The sequence below is a fragment of the Elaeis guineensis genome, chromosome 10, assembly GCF_000442705.2.
Source record: "Elaeis guineensis isolate ETL-2024a chromosome 10, EG11, whole genome shotgun sequence".
NCBI classification, from domain to species: domain Eukaryota; kingdom Viridiplantae; phylum Streptophyta; class Magnoliopsida; order Arecales; family Arecaceae; genus Elaeis; species Elaeis guineensis.
The window spans coordinates 4,527,512-4,543,526 of record NC_026002.2 but is presented as its reverse complement, the minus strand read 5'-3'; the positions used below and the strand labels follow the sequence as shown (position 1 = coordinate 4,543,526).

Sequence of the window (16,015 nt, the reverse complement as noted above, 5' to 3'; positions counted from 1 at the left end):
CTCCCTTCCTCTTTTTTCCCTCTCCCTCGTTCGATGCTTCGATTTATCCATCCGAATCATCCCGATTTGCCTTAGGTACGGCTCAGAATGCCCTGAACCATCCGGTTCAGTACGGCACTATGAATGCTGCTCCTATCTCTTTCTACCTCTCACAAACACACCATCTGCTTCCTGTGCTACCTGCACTAATTCATGCATTCTAGCCCTTTTCCCTTCTCTTTTCACCTCCTTCCACCTCCTCTCCCTCTCCTCTAAGGTAGATTTTACAAGCCATCTATACTGTCAAGTGCATCATTGATATAATCCGTCGAGCCACCAAAGTCTTCCTCACACATATAGGATCCATTGGGTTCAGTATTCCTTTCCACTTCTTTTCAAAAGCCTTGACAAAAATCATTCTCCAAGCTTAAGGCATGTATGATGTCCTTTCTATTTGCAATCAAGATGTCGACAAATAGGAGCTAAGCCTAAAGATTTACATACTTGCTTTCCTTCAAGCAACATAAAGACTTTGGGATCACCCAATGGATCTAGACAGGATTGCATGCTGTCGTTTCAAATATTTCTTTTTTGGGGGACAATAGAAGGATGAGATTTCACGGAATAACTAGAGCAAAATCCAAAACAGAGCAAACATCCTGAAGCCAAATGCAAGACCCTCTTAACACCCAAGTAGGGCCAAAAAAGCTGCTCCTTTGCAACTCTACTGACTCAAAAATCAAAGGGAGATAACAAACCCACAAAGAGAGGCAGTTCTAATGTCCATGCCCAGAACAAAACCATCTGCACCTAGGACACTTTGTCGGGTCCAGGAGCTGGGTCATTGTCAATATGAGCCTAAATGTCTAATAATTTTGCTTCCAACAACCCCATGACCACTCTTTCCCATCCTCACCCCCTCTATTTTGTCAGCTCGAAATCCCTATCTCATTGTACTAGGCAAGGTTCCATCAAACCTAGTCTAGTTTATGCTTTGTTTTAATGGGCTAAGTCAAGCCTAGGTCCACGGAAGCCAAAATCATCCCAAACCATGTAGTTTGAGGCATATGCTCCAAACTGAATTGGTGCTGAGCCAAGACAGTTCCTGGTTTTGGTTTGAGACAAGCCAAGAACTGGTCCAAACTAGTCCGATCCAAGTGAAATCTTCTGGTTCAACTAAGTTTGGACTGATCCCTGTCGATTCTGAGCCTCTCACAGGATAAAACTGAGGATAAAGGCCATACCGATGCCTTTCTCGATTCTGCTCGACTTGAGCTAGTTCTTGCCAATTTCAGACCTCTTAACAGGCTAAAAATAAGAGAAAAAGATCATCCTAATGCTTTTCTCCTCGTCTCTCATCAATCAGCACTTGTCAATGCAGTATAGTATAGTATCATACTTTACCGACCCAGTTCCAGATTGCTATGGTACCCAGGACCAGTTCAAGAAACCTTGCCTAGGCCTCCCTTACATTTATTTTGTTTTTGGCTAGCCTAGCTTGAGGTATCAAAACCATTGGGAGTGACCTTGGAATTGGGTTGGTTGCCCAACTCGAGATAGACACGTTAGTAGCCTTAACCCCATAACTTTAGCTATCATTTGAGCTTATCTGTGTTGTTACTAGTGTTACCTAGGTAATGTTAATATGTACACAATGCAAACATAAAATGGCAAAATAAATATTTAAAATAACTTATGATGCTAAATTTCGATAGTTTGATTGTAAAGCATGTCTATTTTTTCAAATCATGTCCAAAAACTAGTGCAAAACAATTAAAGTAGCTTATATTTAAATAAAAATATTTTTAAAAAAAAAGATTACTAGTGTAGGATGGGTATGAATGCCCAAAATGGCACAAAATACAATTCTTCTGTCCTTGATCGGATGTCCATGGTGCAAGAAAGATATGACCTCACAATATTGCAAGGTCATTCAATTTTTTTAATTGTTGGATGTTAAACTTGTGTAGCAGAACACTAGTTAAAGCTACAAATGTATGTAGGAATAAATATTGTGCTATCATATGATACCTAGAAACTTCAAAGTACTTTCTTTATCCTTGCATGGACATTATGTCAACATTTTACATTTAATGAACTTCAACAGACTAGTTGGATCCTACTTCATAAGGCTCACAAAGCCTACAAAATTTAACGCATGAAGTCAATATACACGTATGACCCTAAAAAGAGACCATGCATGTTTTATTGTCCGATCCAATCATCAGTGACTGAGATGCATTACCGTTTGAATTATCTCAAATCATATAAAATTTGATTTTAAATTTTATAGTCAAAAAAGGCATAAAAAATACAAAAATGAAAACTAGTGGGCAAGAAGAGATAAGATGGAGAAGGATGAAGAGAAGATCCCAAAACTGGTCCCTCCCTGAGGCCCTGCAAACAGATATATATTCAAGATTCAAGTGGTCTGATGGGCATAAAATTACATTTGCAATACTATTTGCACTTATATGAAAAAAATTATAAGAAGAGACAAATCACAAATAAAAGAAATTCATACCTGAGGAAGTGGCAACACAACAAACACATCGAATATGAAGTAACCACAAAGATAATGAAGTGCAATTTTTTTTGGCTGATCAACTAAATCCCCAGCACCCACAACTCTGGATTCAGGCGCAACATATGCCAGTCTGAACTGTAGAAGTAAACAAAATGCATCATTATGGTAAGCTACTGCAATTTAAGCATTTTATGTTTGATAACAAGTTTTGATTCAGGTAATTGACCCAAACCTCTATCTATAAGGACAAATAATAACTAGCAGTTCCTCTAATCATACCCTATCTCCAATGAATTAAGAATGGGATCCTTTCAAATATATAAGAATTTCAGTAACAAGTCCGAGTAATATACCAATATCCATGTTCCAGCGTCTAAAGGAAAAACCATGCAAAGTCACTGGAGCTTGTTAAAAACCAAACCAAACACTTTTTGAAGAATTGTAAATATCACACATTGACAACAGAAGAAGCTCCTTTAGAAGGATTTGGACAAAAATGTGAAACAAGTAGAAGTAGATGGAAACACAACTAGAGCTAGCAAAGTGAATGACAACAAGGAGTTGGATGCCATAAATGCCATGATGATCAAAAAAATTCTATAAATCTGAAATATTGGGAAAACTTATCTAAAACTAGAACTATTGGCCAAAGAAATTGGATATGGTTTGGATCAAGGTGAGGATTTAAGGAGAGCCAAAATTGTGTCAAAATTGTGACAAAGCTCCCAATACAGGTATCTGTTAATATTTTAGACCTGATAGAAAAGCTAGATCTGAAATCTATATTAAAGCAATATATTAAATATGTCGACTTGGAGAGTTTCAAACAAAAGATACTATTTAGAGAAAATATGTTTGATATAACTGCTGTTTAATATGGTTTAGTCAGAGTCGGAAAATTCAAGTTGAACCAATTAGACACAAAATGTCTAGCAAAACAGCTGGCCTCATTCTGATAAGCCACCAAGCTATTTGAAAGAAACAATATATACCATCAAAATACATCATTTACTAGCAAAAGGAAACCTGAATATTAAAACAAAAAGTAAATCTTAGAGATTTCTGTATATATCCTCAAGAAAGCATCATGAAATAACAATGAGTTCCCTAGCCCATGAAAAGGACTGATAAACTATAATAAATTTTAATATCTCTAGTAGATTATGCAAAATGACATGCTGTTGTAAATGTTCAAGGTCTAGAAGCTTCAGAGTCTATAAACAGCAAGAGAGGCTACCACAATGAGCATTGAATGTAGGGAAACACCCATACTTTTTCAAGCTGCATTATTTAATTCGAATTCTTTAGTCTAAGGGACATTGGTGGGATCCATACCTCACCAATCATTAATATGATAGAGATTAGAGACGGAAGGAGAATTCACCTTCTATCACTTAAAGGATTGCAAACTCTATGTACTTTTTATGTATGAATCTTTATTGAGCCATACCATATTAAAAAGCATGAGTTAGGGCCTTTGTTCTATCATTTTGGCCCTTGAGGGAATTTGAAATATTTCTATATTAAAGCTTTTCTATTTTCTTTGTTACCTACATGGGTAAATTGGCAAAATTCCTAGCCCCAATGGTATTTCTGATCTCCTCTGCCATTCAGCCCACCATGACTCTTCTGCCACACATGAAGAAAACCATGATATTCCGTACCGACCGGTACATCCTGTACTATACCGTACAGTACCAATGGAAAACCGGCACGATTCAGACCAATTTTTTGATAAATGACGTGAACCGAACCATACCAGTCGGTTCGGTACAATACAAGCCTGAATCGTACGATACAGTGCGGTATGGACCGGTATGGGTCGGTACGGATTGGTTTTCTATATTTTTTTTTGGCCATTTGGATTTTTTTTTTGATTTTTTTTATTATCGGTATGGACCGATACCGTACCATACCGTATCGGCCAGCAAACGGTACGGGGTGCGGTACCGATACTGCAAACCTTGAAGAAAATAGATTCGACTAGATCCTATCTGATCCCCCTGCACCAATCTCTCTCACTCTCCATGCACTCCCTGATGCTGCCTAGCACAAATGCACACACACACTCTCTCTCTCTCTCTCTCACATGCATATGCACAGACAGACTCCTACTCCCCTATGTAATTGTTCAGATTGTTCAATCACAAAATGGTAGGACTTTTTATTTTCCAACAAAGCATACGCTGCACATGCATTCAGGATCGTATATAAGTGCATGCCTATACGTTCATGAAAAGATACATACAACATGAAGACTATAACATATGCATAAAGATAATATATCCACATAAAGATTGCACACATTGAAATTATGAAAACCTACTAAGCATAACATCAGTGCATTTGCTGAGTTACCATGATGTCATTTCATGGTTTTGGATTTGGTTACTGGTTCTCAACTTGCTTATTTGCAAAGAACCATTTTCATTTAGCAAACGAGATTTGACCTGCTAGTGGGTTGATTGGGTGGTGCACACATTTGGGGAGGCTGACTCAAATTAATTCGAATCTCAACATGTGGTTACCTCTAGCACCATCATTTATATTTCATATATATACCATAAACCAAGTGATTACATGGTAAAACATTTAGGTAAATTAGTTGTGATGAGAGAGATTATATTGAATACATCAAACTTTTTGCAATAAAAGATCCATATAAATTAATAGACATTAATGGAACTATGGAAGTAAAGACTAAAGAATCAAAAGAAAATGATCTGACAAATCAGATGAGTTGGACTAGGGTATGATCTATAAGAAAAAATTTAAAAAACATTTTTGGGTTCGTTAAGTAATAGGATTATCTTAATATTATGAGACTGTTGCTTGTCAAATATCAATAACATTTCTTAAGAACAATTCAACAGAGAAGGGGTGACACGAAAAGAAACTAATCTCACTCGGTTGCCTTTGCCTGAATCTGAAAGTTTTATCAGTAGAAAGCTAATTATGATAAAACAAAGCTGAAGTCATAGTTTACAGTATGACAGCCGGTGATGTCAAAATTCATCTGTCAACTTATTCATATTTACCAACTTAAAAGCCAAAGGGACAATCCAACAAAACTCAAACAAAAATCTAAACAGTCAATATTGTTGAAGTGATATAGCATCATTATTGCAACGAGTACTGAAAAGTGAATATAAGTATACCTTCCGATGTTCACAAAATGAATCTCATATGAGTCTTAATTGAAGAACAATCTAGTTATTTAACTCTAAAAATAGATTTCAAGGATGACAAAACAATATGGGTTTTCAATAAAATGTGCTTCAGTGTGTCAAACGTTAAAACCATTGTGCAGACAATTTTGTCCAGTAGTGAGGCCCAAAGACAGTTTTAAATTGGAACAGATAAACATGCCTCTTGGTTGACCAAATCCTACTAAAATATATTGATGCTTTAACACTGAAAAGTAACAGTTTTAGGCACTTCATCTCAATTTACAAATAGCGTTGCTTCCTAGGCATGAGTTTCCAAAAGGAACTCAGTTTTAATAGGTGAGTGAACAAACATGTTATAAAGCAACCAATAAAGAAATGCTCCCCCAAACTCATAGATGTGATACCCCAACGTGCATGCAGCTTACCTGAAGAAGCATGTGTAATAGGTAAATGAAATCAGTCACACTTCTTACAACTGCCAAATCAGTTGCAAAGGACCGGTTCAGGACCATACACTTGTAGTTCTGCATTTGAACAGAAAATAACAGAAGATGAATATAAATATAAATTGGGAAAAAAAATAAGGCAGAGAGATGAAATTCATGTAGAGATCGTAAGAGGTGGAGAACTAAACTATATCATAGAAGTCATGCCAAATATAACTCCTAGAATTAATTCAACAGAGTTATAAAGAAAAATCAGAGTTCACAACCTGTCATGATAATCACATTTACAACATGAAATAAAGAATCTTAGATCTAAGAAAAACATACTTCAAATTTTTGTGCAGATATGACTCCCACCAGCATTTTCTACAAGAAAGTACACTGACAGGATGACAAAAGATTGGAGCATCGTAAGAAGGCAAGTAGCCAAGTATCACTCTATGATGCCTTCCTAGCGAACTCCTAGATCACCAAAAAACCATCTATAAGGTATTATCATGTTACCTAAAGAGGTGGATATGACATCATGGATGTAACACAACCACATAATACATAAGACAACATCAAGTCCTCCATAACATTCTGCATTAATTTTCTACAATATATTATCCATCCTAAAATATCCCATTACATGTCAAGGTGAATCAAATGCATTGACTCAGTCTCGTATGCTAGCCAATCAGATGCATTCGCTCTAGCCAGTCAAATGAATTTGCTCGGTCCAACATTCCAGCCAAAATTTATAACGTACTTAGCATCAGTCAAATGAAAATTTCATCGATGGAGAAAGGTGAATAAGAGCACATCAAGGAAAAAAAACTTGTTACCAAAAATATGAAGGAAAACTATATTTCTCAAGAAAAAAGGACATGCTAAGGAAGCATGGTGAGCGATATTAAGACAACGAGCTACTATTACAACAATAAATCTACAAAATGGTGAGGTAACAAATTGTTGAAAAAAAACACTATTGCCCAGTGAACTACTGAGCCACAAAATGCTGTACAATGTGGGCTTCAAAATGAGCTCAAATAACTTTATGACTAATCCACAATGATTAGAAGTTCTTCAAGCCTGCAGAACTCAGAAGTACAGCTTGAGCATTTTAAAAATAGTAAAGGTGTTAGTCACTTTCAACAACTCAGCAAGTGGGTGTAAGAATTCTATGTTTGTGTACATCCAAATTGCGCCTACAATGTTGCAATGGCAAAATAACCAAATACTCACCATGATGCATGTTTCACTAAGACAGGAAAAAGATTGCAACAATTAGACAAAGTAGAAGCCCCAAAAAAAAAGCGAAAAATTGTCAACTTTTATAATGCAAGCCAACTGAAGGATACAATAATGTACAAAGTGCCTGACGGTCCATTCTTCTTCCCCTCATAATGAACTTTGGTTCCATTTCAAAATTGCCTGAGCTTCCATGTAACCCATTTACCAAACTTGACAAGGGCAAAATTGTCAAGTCACATTTTCAAGCATCGCCTAAGCCAATTGAAGGAGCTAAGACCACTCCAACATTAGGCAAACATAAATAGCTAACCTTCCCTAATAATTTCATATTAGTTTGAGGCTTCGGCCTTTCAGAGCACGAGCTAAAACCACTCCAACATTAGGCAAACATAGATAGCTAACCTTCCCTAATAATTTCATATTGGTTCGAGGCTTTAAGTCTTTCAGAGCACTTGGAAGACTTCAATCCTGCCGGACACAACCAAGCACCAAATTGACATCCAGCAAATCAAAGGCTATTACACCAATTTATTCCACACAAGGAAGGTGGAATCGGAACCAACACTAGTGCCAGCAGGCCAATGATACAAGCTGGTAAGTGTCCGTACCAGACCGGCATAAACTGACACAAAGGAGAAGGGAATCGAGGAGAAAACAGAGAGAAAGAAAGAGATATAAAGAGGGAGAAAAAAGAAAAGGAGGAGAGGAAGCCACTGGAGGGCCTCCAGCTGGCTGCCGTAGCCGTCGGACAGTGCAATTGATGCCTACGGTGCTACAGGCACGAAACAAGTGCGATCACCCCTATTTCATCGGATTTTTAAAAAAAAATTTCAATTACGATGAAGTCGGCAAACCCGTTGCCAGCCAACTTCACTATTTTTAACTTTTTAAAAAAATTTCTAAAATACTGAAATTAACTATTCATCGACGTTTAAAAAAAAATGCAATGAGAGAACAAGGGAGGTCGCCCCCGTTCCACGGTCACTGCTCCGCCCGCATATTTTCCGTCATTCGATGGCCGTAGCAGCCATCCGACGCCCTCTAGCAGCCTCTCCGCTGACTGCACGTCCTTCTGGTATCGTCTCCCCTCTCTCTCTTGTTTAAACATCCTATTGGATGACACTGATCTGTGGAGGCCACCGCCAACCTCCGACAGCATTATCTCATCTTCGCCTCCCCTCCTCTCTCTCTTCCTTCCTCTCTTTCCCTCTCGTTCCCTCTCCCTCATCCAGTGTTTTGATTTACCTATTTGAACCATCCTAGTTTGCCGTCGGTATGGCTCAAAACATCCTGAACCATCCGATTCAGGATGGTTCGACAAACCCTAATTCCACATATCCAAGGTTATTCCCTTCATATGCTATATGTGTTAGATGTTTGCCTTAAGAGCCAGATTGGCTGACACTTGTAAAACACTCTTAGGGCACAATTTGTAAATTGACTTTGATATTAATAAAATTGAGTTATTTCCATTCACATTGTGTTTATAGTGTCTATGAATCGTCCATTGAGTTAATGGGAATAATGACACATATTCTTAAGAGTTGAAAATTTGAGACATGTGCTAATCTTAGTTAACTTATAAACTGCTCCCGATCGTAGGATCATCATAGAGATGGTGATCGATCCAGAAAATTAGTATATGATAGCTTTCTTCGGATAGATGAGTCTTAAATCTATGGTATGAAAACACCGAAGTGAAAATACAGGTGCTTGTTAAGAATAACAGTACTGAGGGTGACCATTTATGAACAGTCACAAAAAAATCTACCTTCTCATCAGTGACATGTTCATAACTGCGGTTGTGTATTTAATTTTTTGATCTGAGGTGCATCGGCCATTCACCTTGAGGGTGTTGTAATTTGACTACATCATAACTCGATCTCCTAGCCATACGGAGTCTTGAAATGTATGTTGGCTGCAGTATCTTCTTTGTAGAAATTGAGTTGCACCAAGATGAGATCTATCGACCTCGGTAGAGGAGTAGTCCTATATAGATCATAAGATTGAGTCCAAAAACCCATGGCCATAGCAATATGAAAAACAAAAAAGAGTTTCTACTAGATTTCATATCGGACTCAAATCGATTGATTCTATCATATGACAGTGATGAGATTTGACGAGTTCATCTTGGCCTCGATCCTATCGGGACTCACGAAAGAAGAATCAAATCATACGATAATTGCACCTTGAGGTTCATCTTTCAATTCTGCTCGATTGTCACTACATACTGCTAGATATCACTGATGGATTGTGGGATCAATTAGAATTATTTTGATAATCGATAATTCTAATTGAGTGAATTAGAAAGAGTTTTGATCCATCGAAAAGAGTTTCGATGATGTTGCTGATAGAGATTACAATATATCTCACTATCAGATAGAATTGGACCTATGAGATCACACAAACAAGTGTATTGGTCACAATTGAGCTAAGTGTGTTTGATTGGATTAGGATCAGTTGAGTCCTAGCTTTGGATTTAAATAAACCATGCTAGCACATGGTTAAACCCATTTTCTCCTACTTGATTTAGGTCCTATTAGATAGGATTTAATCAATTTGATGGAAGCTCAAATTGGGTTCCTATGTTGGTTCACTCGGGGTCGAAATTGACCTAATTAGATTAGGTTTATGGGGGTGTCAAATGTTGGTGCCACCTAATATTATTCGACCAAGAAGAGGGGCACACCCATATGAATTGTATCCATGTGCGTGTGTCGCCCAAATCAGATAAGGGAGGGAGAGAGAAATGGATAAGACCGAGATGGTTTCTTTTGAATTCGAATTCATATTCGAATTCAAGTTCGAATTCAAATTGTTTGAATTCGAATTTGAGAATTTGTTTTCGAGGGTGATAACAACTAGATAGGATCTGGTTTTGGTCGACCAAAATGAGGATAAGGTGGTTGGGCGGCTGTTTTGAATTTGATTTGATTAAGTTCTTTTTAAAGGCTGTATTTTTGCTCGATTTGAAACTAGTTCTAATCTGAACATTCACCACGCCTCCTCTCCAATTCTTCATGCCATCTCCCTTCCTCCTTCTGACCGCTAAGCCTCTTCCACGTCCAAGGGTGTTGGACAAGCCACCTGATGGGTTCGAAGAGTCGAAGGCTATCAGTTCTACGTGAAGAGACGAAAAGGCTACGATCGAAGGCTGATTGGAGTGCTGTCGAAGATCATATCGAAGGCAAACCAAAGAGCTTGCAAATCCGTCTGGGAGTAGACGGATTAAAGAAGGAGAAAGCATCCCAGCTCAGATCCGAGTGGATACCTATAGAGGTCGAACACGTGCGTGGCTCAACAGCGAACCTCGAATTCACTGATCATCGGATTGCGGTGTTCTACCCACGCACGGGGATGAGATCACCTCTTACCTTTATTGCATGATGATTTTATGTTTAATATATGCTTTATTTATTTGAATTAGATCTATGCATGGTGTGCCGGGTCAGTGAAAATTTTTAAAATTCCACTCTTTGATCCGATCCGATCCGATGTGCCAACCGTCCTTCAACTGGTATCAGAGCCGGATTGTTCGGATCATAGATCTAATTCGGATCATATCTAATTCAGATGTGATCTGAAGAGTGATCAGATCTAAAAATATTTAAATTAGATCTGAATTTAGCATGTTTGGTTAGATCTAAAATTATTTTAGATTAAAATTCTGCATACTTTAGACTAAATCTTTTTGATATATGTGATATATCCATAGATATAGTTTATTATCTGAGAAGTCAAGTACTCGAAATGGGTTTATCACCAAATCGTCCGGTCATAAGAGGAAGCAGGGATTAATCCCTCTCTTGCTCAATCGATGGGTTCTCTTATAACGTGTAAGGGTGCCATATGATTGCATCCCATGAAGAAGAACAGTGAAAAAAAATTTCTATTTGATACATGTTTAGATTTTGTTCTTAATTTGCATATTTGATATGCATTTTGATATGCTTTGGGATCAAAAATTATATATGTAATATATATTTGGTTTGTAGAATTTAGATCTAAAATTTAGTTTCTATAAAACTCCAGATCCAAAACTATAGAATCAAAATTTGAAATTTTATGAAACCCTGAACCTGTTGCTGGCAAGCCTACTGAGTCGACTCAGTCCTTGTTGAGTCGACTCAATGCCCTGGTGGGTCAGCTCAATTTGCAACTGAGCCGACTAAGTTATCAGGCTGAAGCTAGCAGATTACTGTATGTTACAGGTTAGTCGGCTTAGCCCTATGATTGAGCCGACTCACTGTACTGAGCCGACTCAAGTCCAGGGTGAGTCAACTCAGGTTTGTAAACAGAAAATTGTATGTGATACAATGCAATGTGATCTAAATTGTTTAGACATAAGACCCATGGACTTAATTGAGAATTAAAAAATAAAATTAAACAGATCTAAAAATTATGAATTTCAAGATTTAAGTCCATTTTATAATACATGGGTTCAGGGTGTAGGTAGCTCAGTTAGATCTAGTTTGAGCGGTTGATCAAACCGAATCAAATGTTGGTTAGAAAGGGATCAAATGTGCTCATGACCAACCCAAGTAGTTGTAAGTTTGGTCAAATCGATTAACAGCCATATGTTATCGATCAACTCAAGATCTAATTCGACTCAGTGGTTCGAGTCCGGATCAATAGGCTAACTTGATCAATTCTAATCAACCAATTTGATGTCTAAGGTAAGGACATAGATGGTGGTTCATTAATTGATTCTGTTGTCTGATCTGGCCAATTCGTTGGCGTCTAAGGAAAGCAACAGGGGGACCCGCACACATCTTAATTTATCTGGCCATTTTGAGAGATTAATTTTTTTGTATTAGGTTACCTTGTTGAACTCGAGCTAGCCCATGCCACTAGATTAGTCATTACCGTTATGACTAATTAAGGAAGAAATCTTAATCAAATCTTCTTAATAAAATATTAAATCTAGCGGTCTTCCATCGTTGTAGTTGTGCGAGTCCTTTCCGGGGTTGATTATTCTCAACTGGATACAGTGATTCAGTTGCACCGGAAAGACGCAACCATGCTATTAGGCATGAGATGCTGCGGGATCGAGATAGGGTTGGGCTCAATATTCTGGACACGGTGAGAATCCCAATGACGGCTCAATTTCACGCAAACAATGAGTCTGACTTAACTAAAGAGTGGGCCAATATTCTGAATACGGTGAGGCTTCACAAATTAGAGACCAGAGATGGCTGCATCATGTTTGGAGAAACATTGGACAAGAGTTGTCCACTTATCAAGTGGCCCATCATCAATAACTGTTAGGTGAGGTGGTGAGTCAATCGATGAAACTGCAGCACCCACTAGAAACCTTTGATCGTGGAGGTTTTCGTATCTCTACCCGGAAAGTGTGTGGATCCGAGTAAAATAATGGGAGATCTAATTTGTTTTTAAAATAAAATCTCTAAAACAAATTGGTTAAATAAATTATAAAATCTAATTAGAAACTTTGATTCTCTGCAGGAACAATGTCTACTTCTAATCCCCTAGTCAAAATCCTAGAAATCAATAGGTTGATCAGACCTAATTTTCAAGATTACCTCCGAAATTTGAAAATTACTTTGAGTTTCGAGAAATTGGCCTATGTCCTTGACCAGGACCTTCTCCTTCTACCAGCCCATCCAATCGCTGATCAGAGAGCGTCTCATAAGAAGTAGTTGGATGACGACAATAAGGTCAATTGCTACGTGTTGGCATCAATATCTAACAAATTGCAGCGCCAACACGAGGACATGAGGACTGCCAGGCAGATGCTGGTTCACCTGCAAGAGTTGTACGGTAAACAAAGTCGCGCAACTCGCTACGAAGTGTCCAAACGACTCTTCAAAACGAAGATGCGTGATGGACAATCGATCCACGATCATTGTTTGACAATGATCAAGGATCTCGAGGAGCTTGAGAAGCTCGAGATATCCATGGATAAGAACTTGCAGGTTGATCTGATTCTGCAGTCCTTGACTGGTTCATATGGGCAGTTTATTGTAAACTTCCATCTGAATAAGATCCAGTGCACCATTTATGAGTTGATAAATATGCTGGTCACTACCGAGAAAACCTTGAAGAGTTAAAGGGGCTCTATACTTACTGTGGAGTAGACTTCTTCTAAAAAAAAATCTACTGGTAAGAAGAAAAAGTTCGCGAAGAAACAGAAAATGGAGAGCAAGAAGAAGAAGAAGGCGGTTCCGTTTGATGTACCAGCCAGAAGAGATTTTTTCTACTTCATTATAATTACCGATGATTTTTTATGGTATGGGCATATGTACCTTATGCGTCACAAGTCTGAAGCCTTTCAAAAATTCAAAAAATTCAAACATGAAGTGAAAAAACAAACCGAAAAGCCTCTTAAGACTCTTTGATTAAATTAAGGAGGTGAATACCTTAGTGGGGAGTTTCTGGATTATCTCAAGAAGTATGGCATAGTCTCACAGTGGACTCCGCTAGAACGCCTCAACTTAACGAGATTTCAGTATAGAGAAATCGGACCTTATTAAATATGGTCCGTTCCTTAATGAGTTTCACAGATCTTCCTTTTTTTTTTTGGAGACATTGTCTTTTGACTGTCATTTATATACTGAATAGAGTTCCATCTAAAATCATTCCTACCACACCATCTGAGATATGTCATGGTAAGAAATCGAGTCTGAGTCATTTCAAGATTGAGATTGTTCGGCCCATATCAAACGACAATAGACGGACAAGCTAGAAACTAAATCTCTTAGAGCTCATTTTATTGGATATCCTAAAGAGTCATTGGGATATTATTTTTATCTTTCAGATGACCATAATGTGATTGTGAGTCGACATGCAGTCTTTCTTGAAAAATAGTTTATTCAAGATGGAGGCATGAGAAGACAAATTAGACTCGAGGAGAAAGTCTCTGAAGAACAATGAGCCATGGAATTTGAAGAACCAATTCAGTCTGAGCCGATCCACACACTTCCTCCACCTTGTAAGTCTAGTAGGATTTTCCGTTTACTTCGGTATTATTTCAGAGGATGTAGAGAAAATATTCCTGAAAAAAAATGAGGTATAAGGAGATGATCCCAAGATCTATAACGAGGCGATATCAGATATCGACTCCAAAAAGTGATTAGAGGTAATAAAGTTAGAAATTGACTCGATGCACTCAAATCAAATCTGGACCTTGGTAGATCCAGCTGAAGGCATTGTACCTATTGGATGTAAATGGATCTTCAAAAGAAAAATAGGGGTAGATGAAAAAGTAGAGACCTTCAAAACTAGGCTCATGATGAAAGAGTATAGTCAGCGCGAAAACGTTGACTATCATGAAACCTTCTCGCCTGTAGCCATGGTTAAGTCCATCTGCACACTACTTGCCGTTACAGCATATTTCGATTATGAAATATGACAAATGGATGTGAAAATGACATTCTTCAATAGATATCTTGAGGAAGATATCTATATAGAACAGCCGTTTGGTTTCACTTCTAGTGATAGTGATCACAAATTAGCAAACTGCAAAGATCCATTTATGGACTCAAACAAACATCTCAGAGTTGGAATACTCATTTCAACGATGTAATTAAATCGTTTGATTTCATCAAGAACGAGAAGCTGTATCTTCAAAAAGATTAGTCAGAGCGCTGTCATGTTCCTCGTACTGTACGTGGATGACATCCTCTTAATTGAAAATGATATTCCCATGTTAATCTCGATCACAGTTTGATTGTCTAAAGAGTTTTCCATGAAAAACCTAGGAGAGACATCCTTTATTTTGGGGATCAAGGTCTATAGAGATAGATCTAGGAAGATGCTAGGATTATCACAGAAGATGTACATTGAGGAGGTGCTGAAGATGTTCAGCATGAAAAATTTCAAGAGGGATCTGATACCCTTCAGACATGGTATTCATGTCTCTAGAAAGATGTGCCCCAACACATCGGAAGAGATTAAACGCATGAGCAAGATCCCTTGTGCTTCGGCCATAGGGAGCCTTATGTACGTCATGCTTTATACACGACCTGATATCGCCCATGCTGTGAGTGTCACAAGCAGATATCAATCGAATCCAAATGAAGAGCACTGGACTTCTATGAAATATATCCTTAAGTACTTGAGAAGGACTCAAGATATGTTTTGGATCTTTAGAAATGGAGAACTCAAAGTGCAGGGTATACAGATTCAGACTTCATGTCTGATATTGATGATCGAAAGTCGACATCAGAAAGCATCCTCTTGTACAATGGTGGCGCAATCAATTGGAAGAGTTCCAAGCAGACTGATTGCAAACTCCATCATGAAAGCAGAATACATCGCCGCTTCGAAAGCTGCGAAAGAGGCGTTCTGGTTTAAGAAGTTTGTTGCAGAGTTAGGTGTAATGCCATCAGATGCCGTCCCACTCTACTGCGACAACAACAGCGCCATAGCCCTAACTAAAGAGCCAAGATATCACCAGAAATCTAAGCACATCGAGTGGTGATTCCACCTCATCCGCGATTACCTCGAGAAAAAATACGTCGAGGTGAAGAGAGTTGACACCGCAGACAACGTGGCTGATCCACTGACGAAGCAATTGAGCCAGCAAAAGATTGAAGCCCACTTTGAGAATATGGGACTTAGATTTGTATCCAATTGGCTTTAGTGCAAGTGAGAGTTTGTTAGATGTTTGTCCTAAAAGCCAAATTGACTGACAC

At 38.1% G+C, this 16,015-nt stretch overlaps 1 protein-coding gene across 1 annotated transcript in view; it reads right to left on the bottom strand.

Annotated features, from left to right (window-relative positions):
• LOC105053134 (probable cyclic nucleotide-gated ion channel 20, chloroplastic) overlaps nt 1–16,015 on the bottom strand; it is a 49,745-nt gene that overhangs the window by 23,157 nt on the left and 10,573 nt on the right. The window contains exons 5-6 of the mRNA XM_010934182.3: nt 6,102–6,200; nt 2,504–2,641 (exon numbers count right to left, since the gene is read on the bottom strand). Of these exons, the coding sequence (XP_010932484.1) occupies nt 2,504–2,641; nt 6,102–6,200 (237 nt within the window). The remainder of the gene's footprint in view (nt 1–2,503; nt 2,642–6,101; nt 6,201–16,015) is intronic.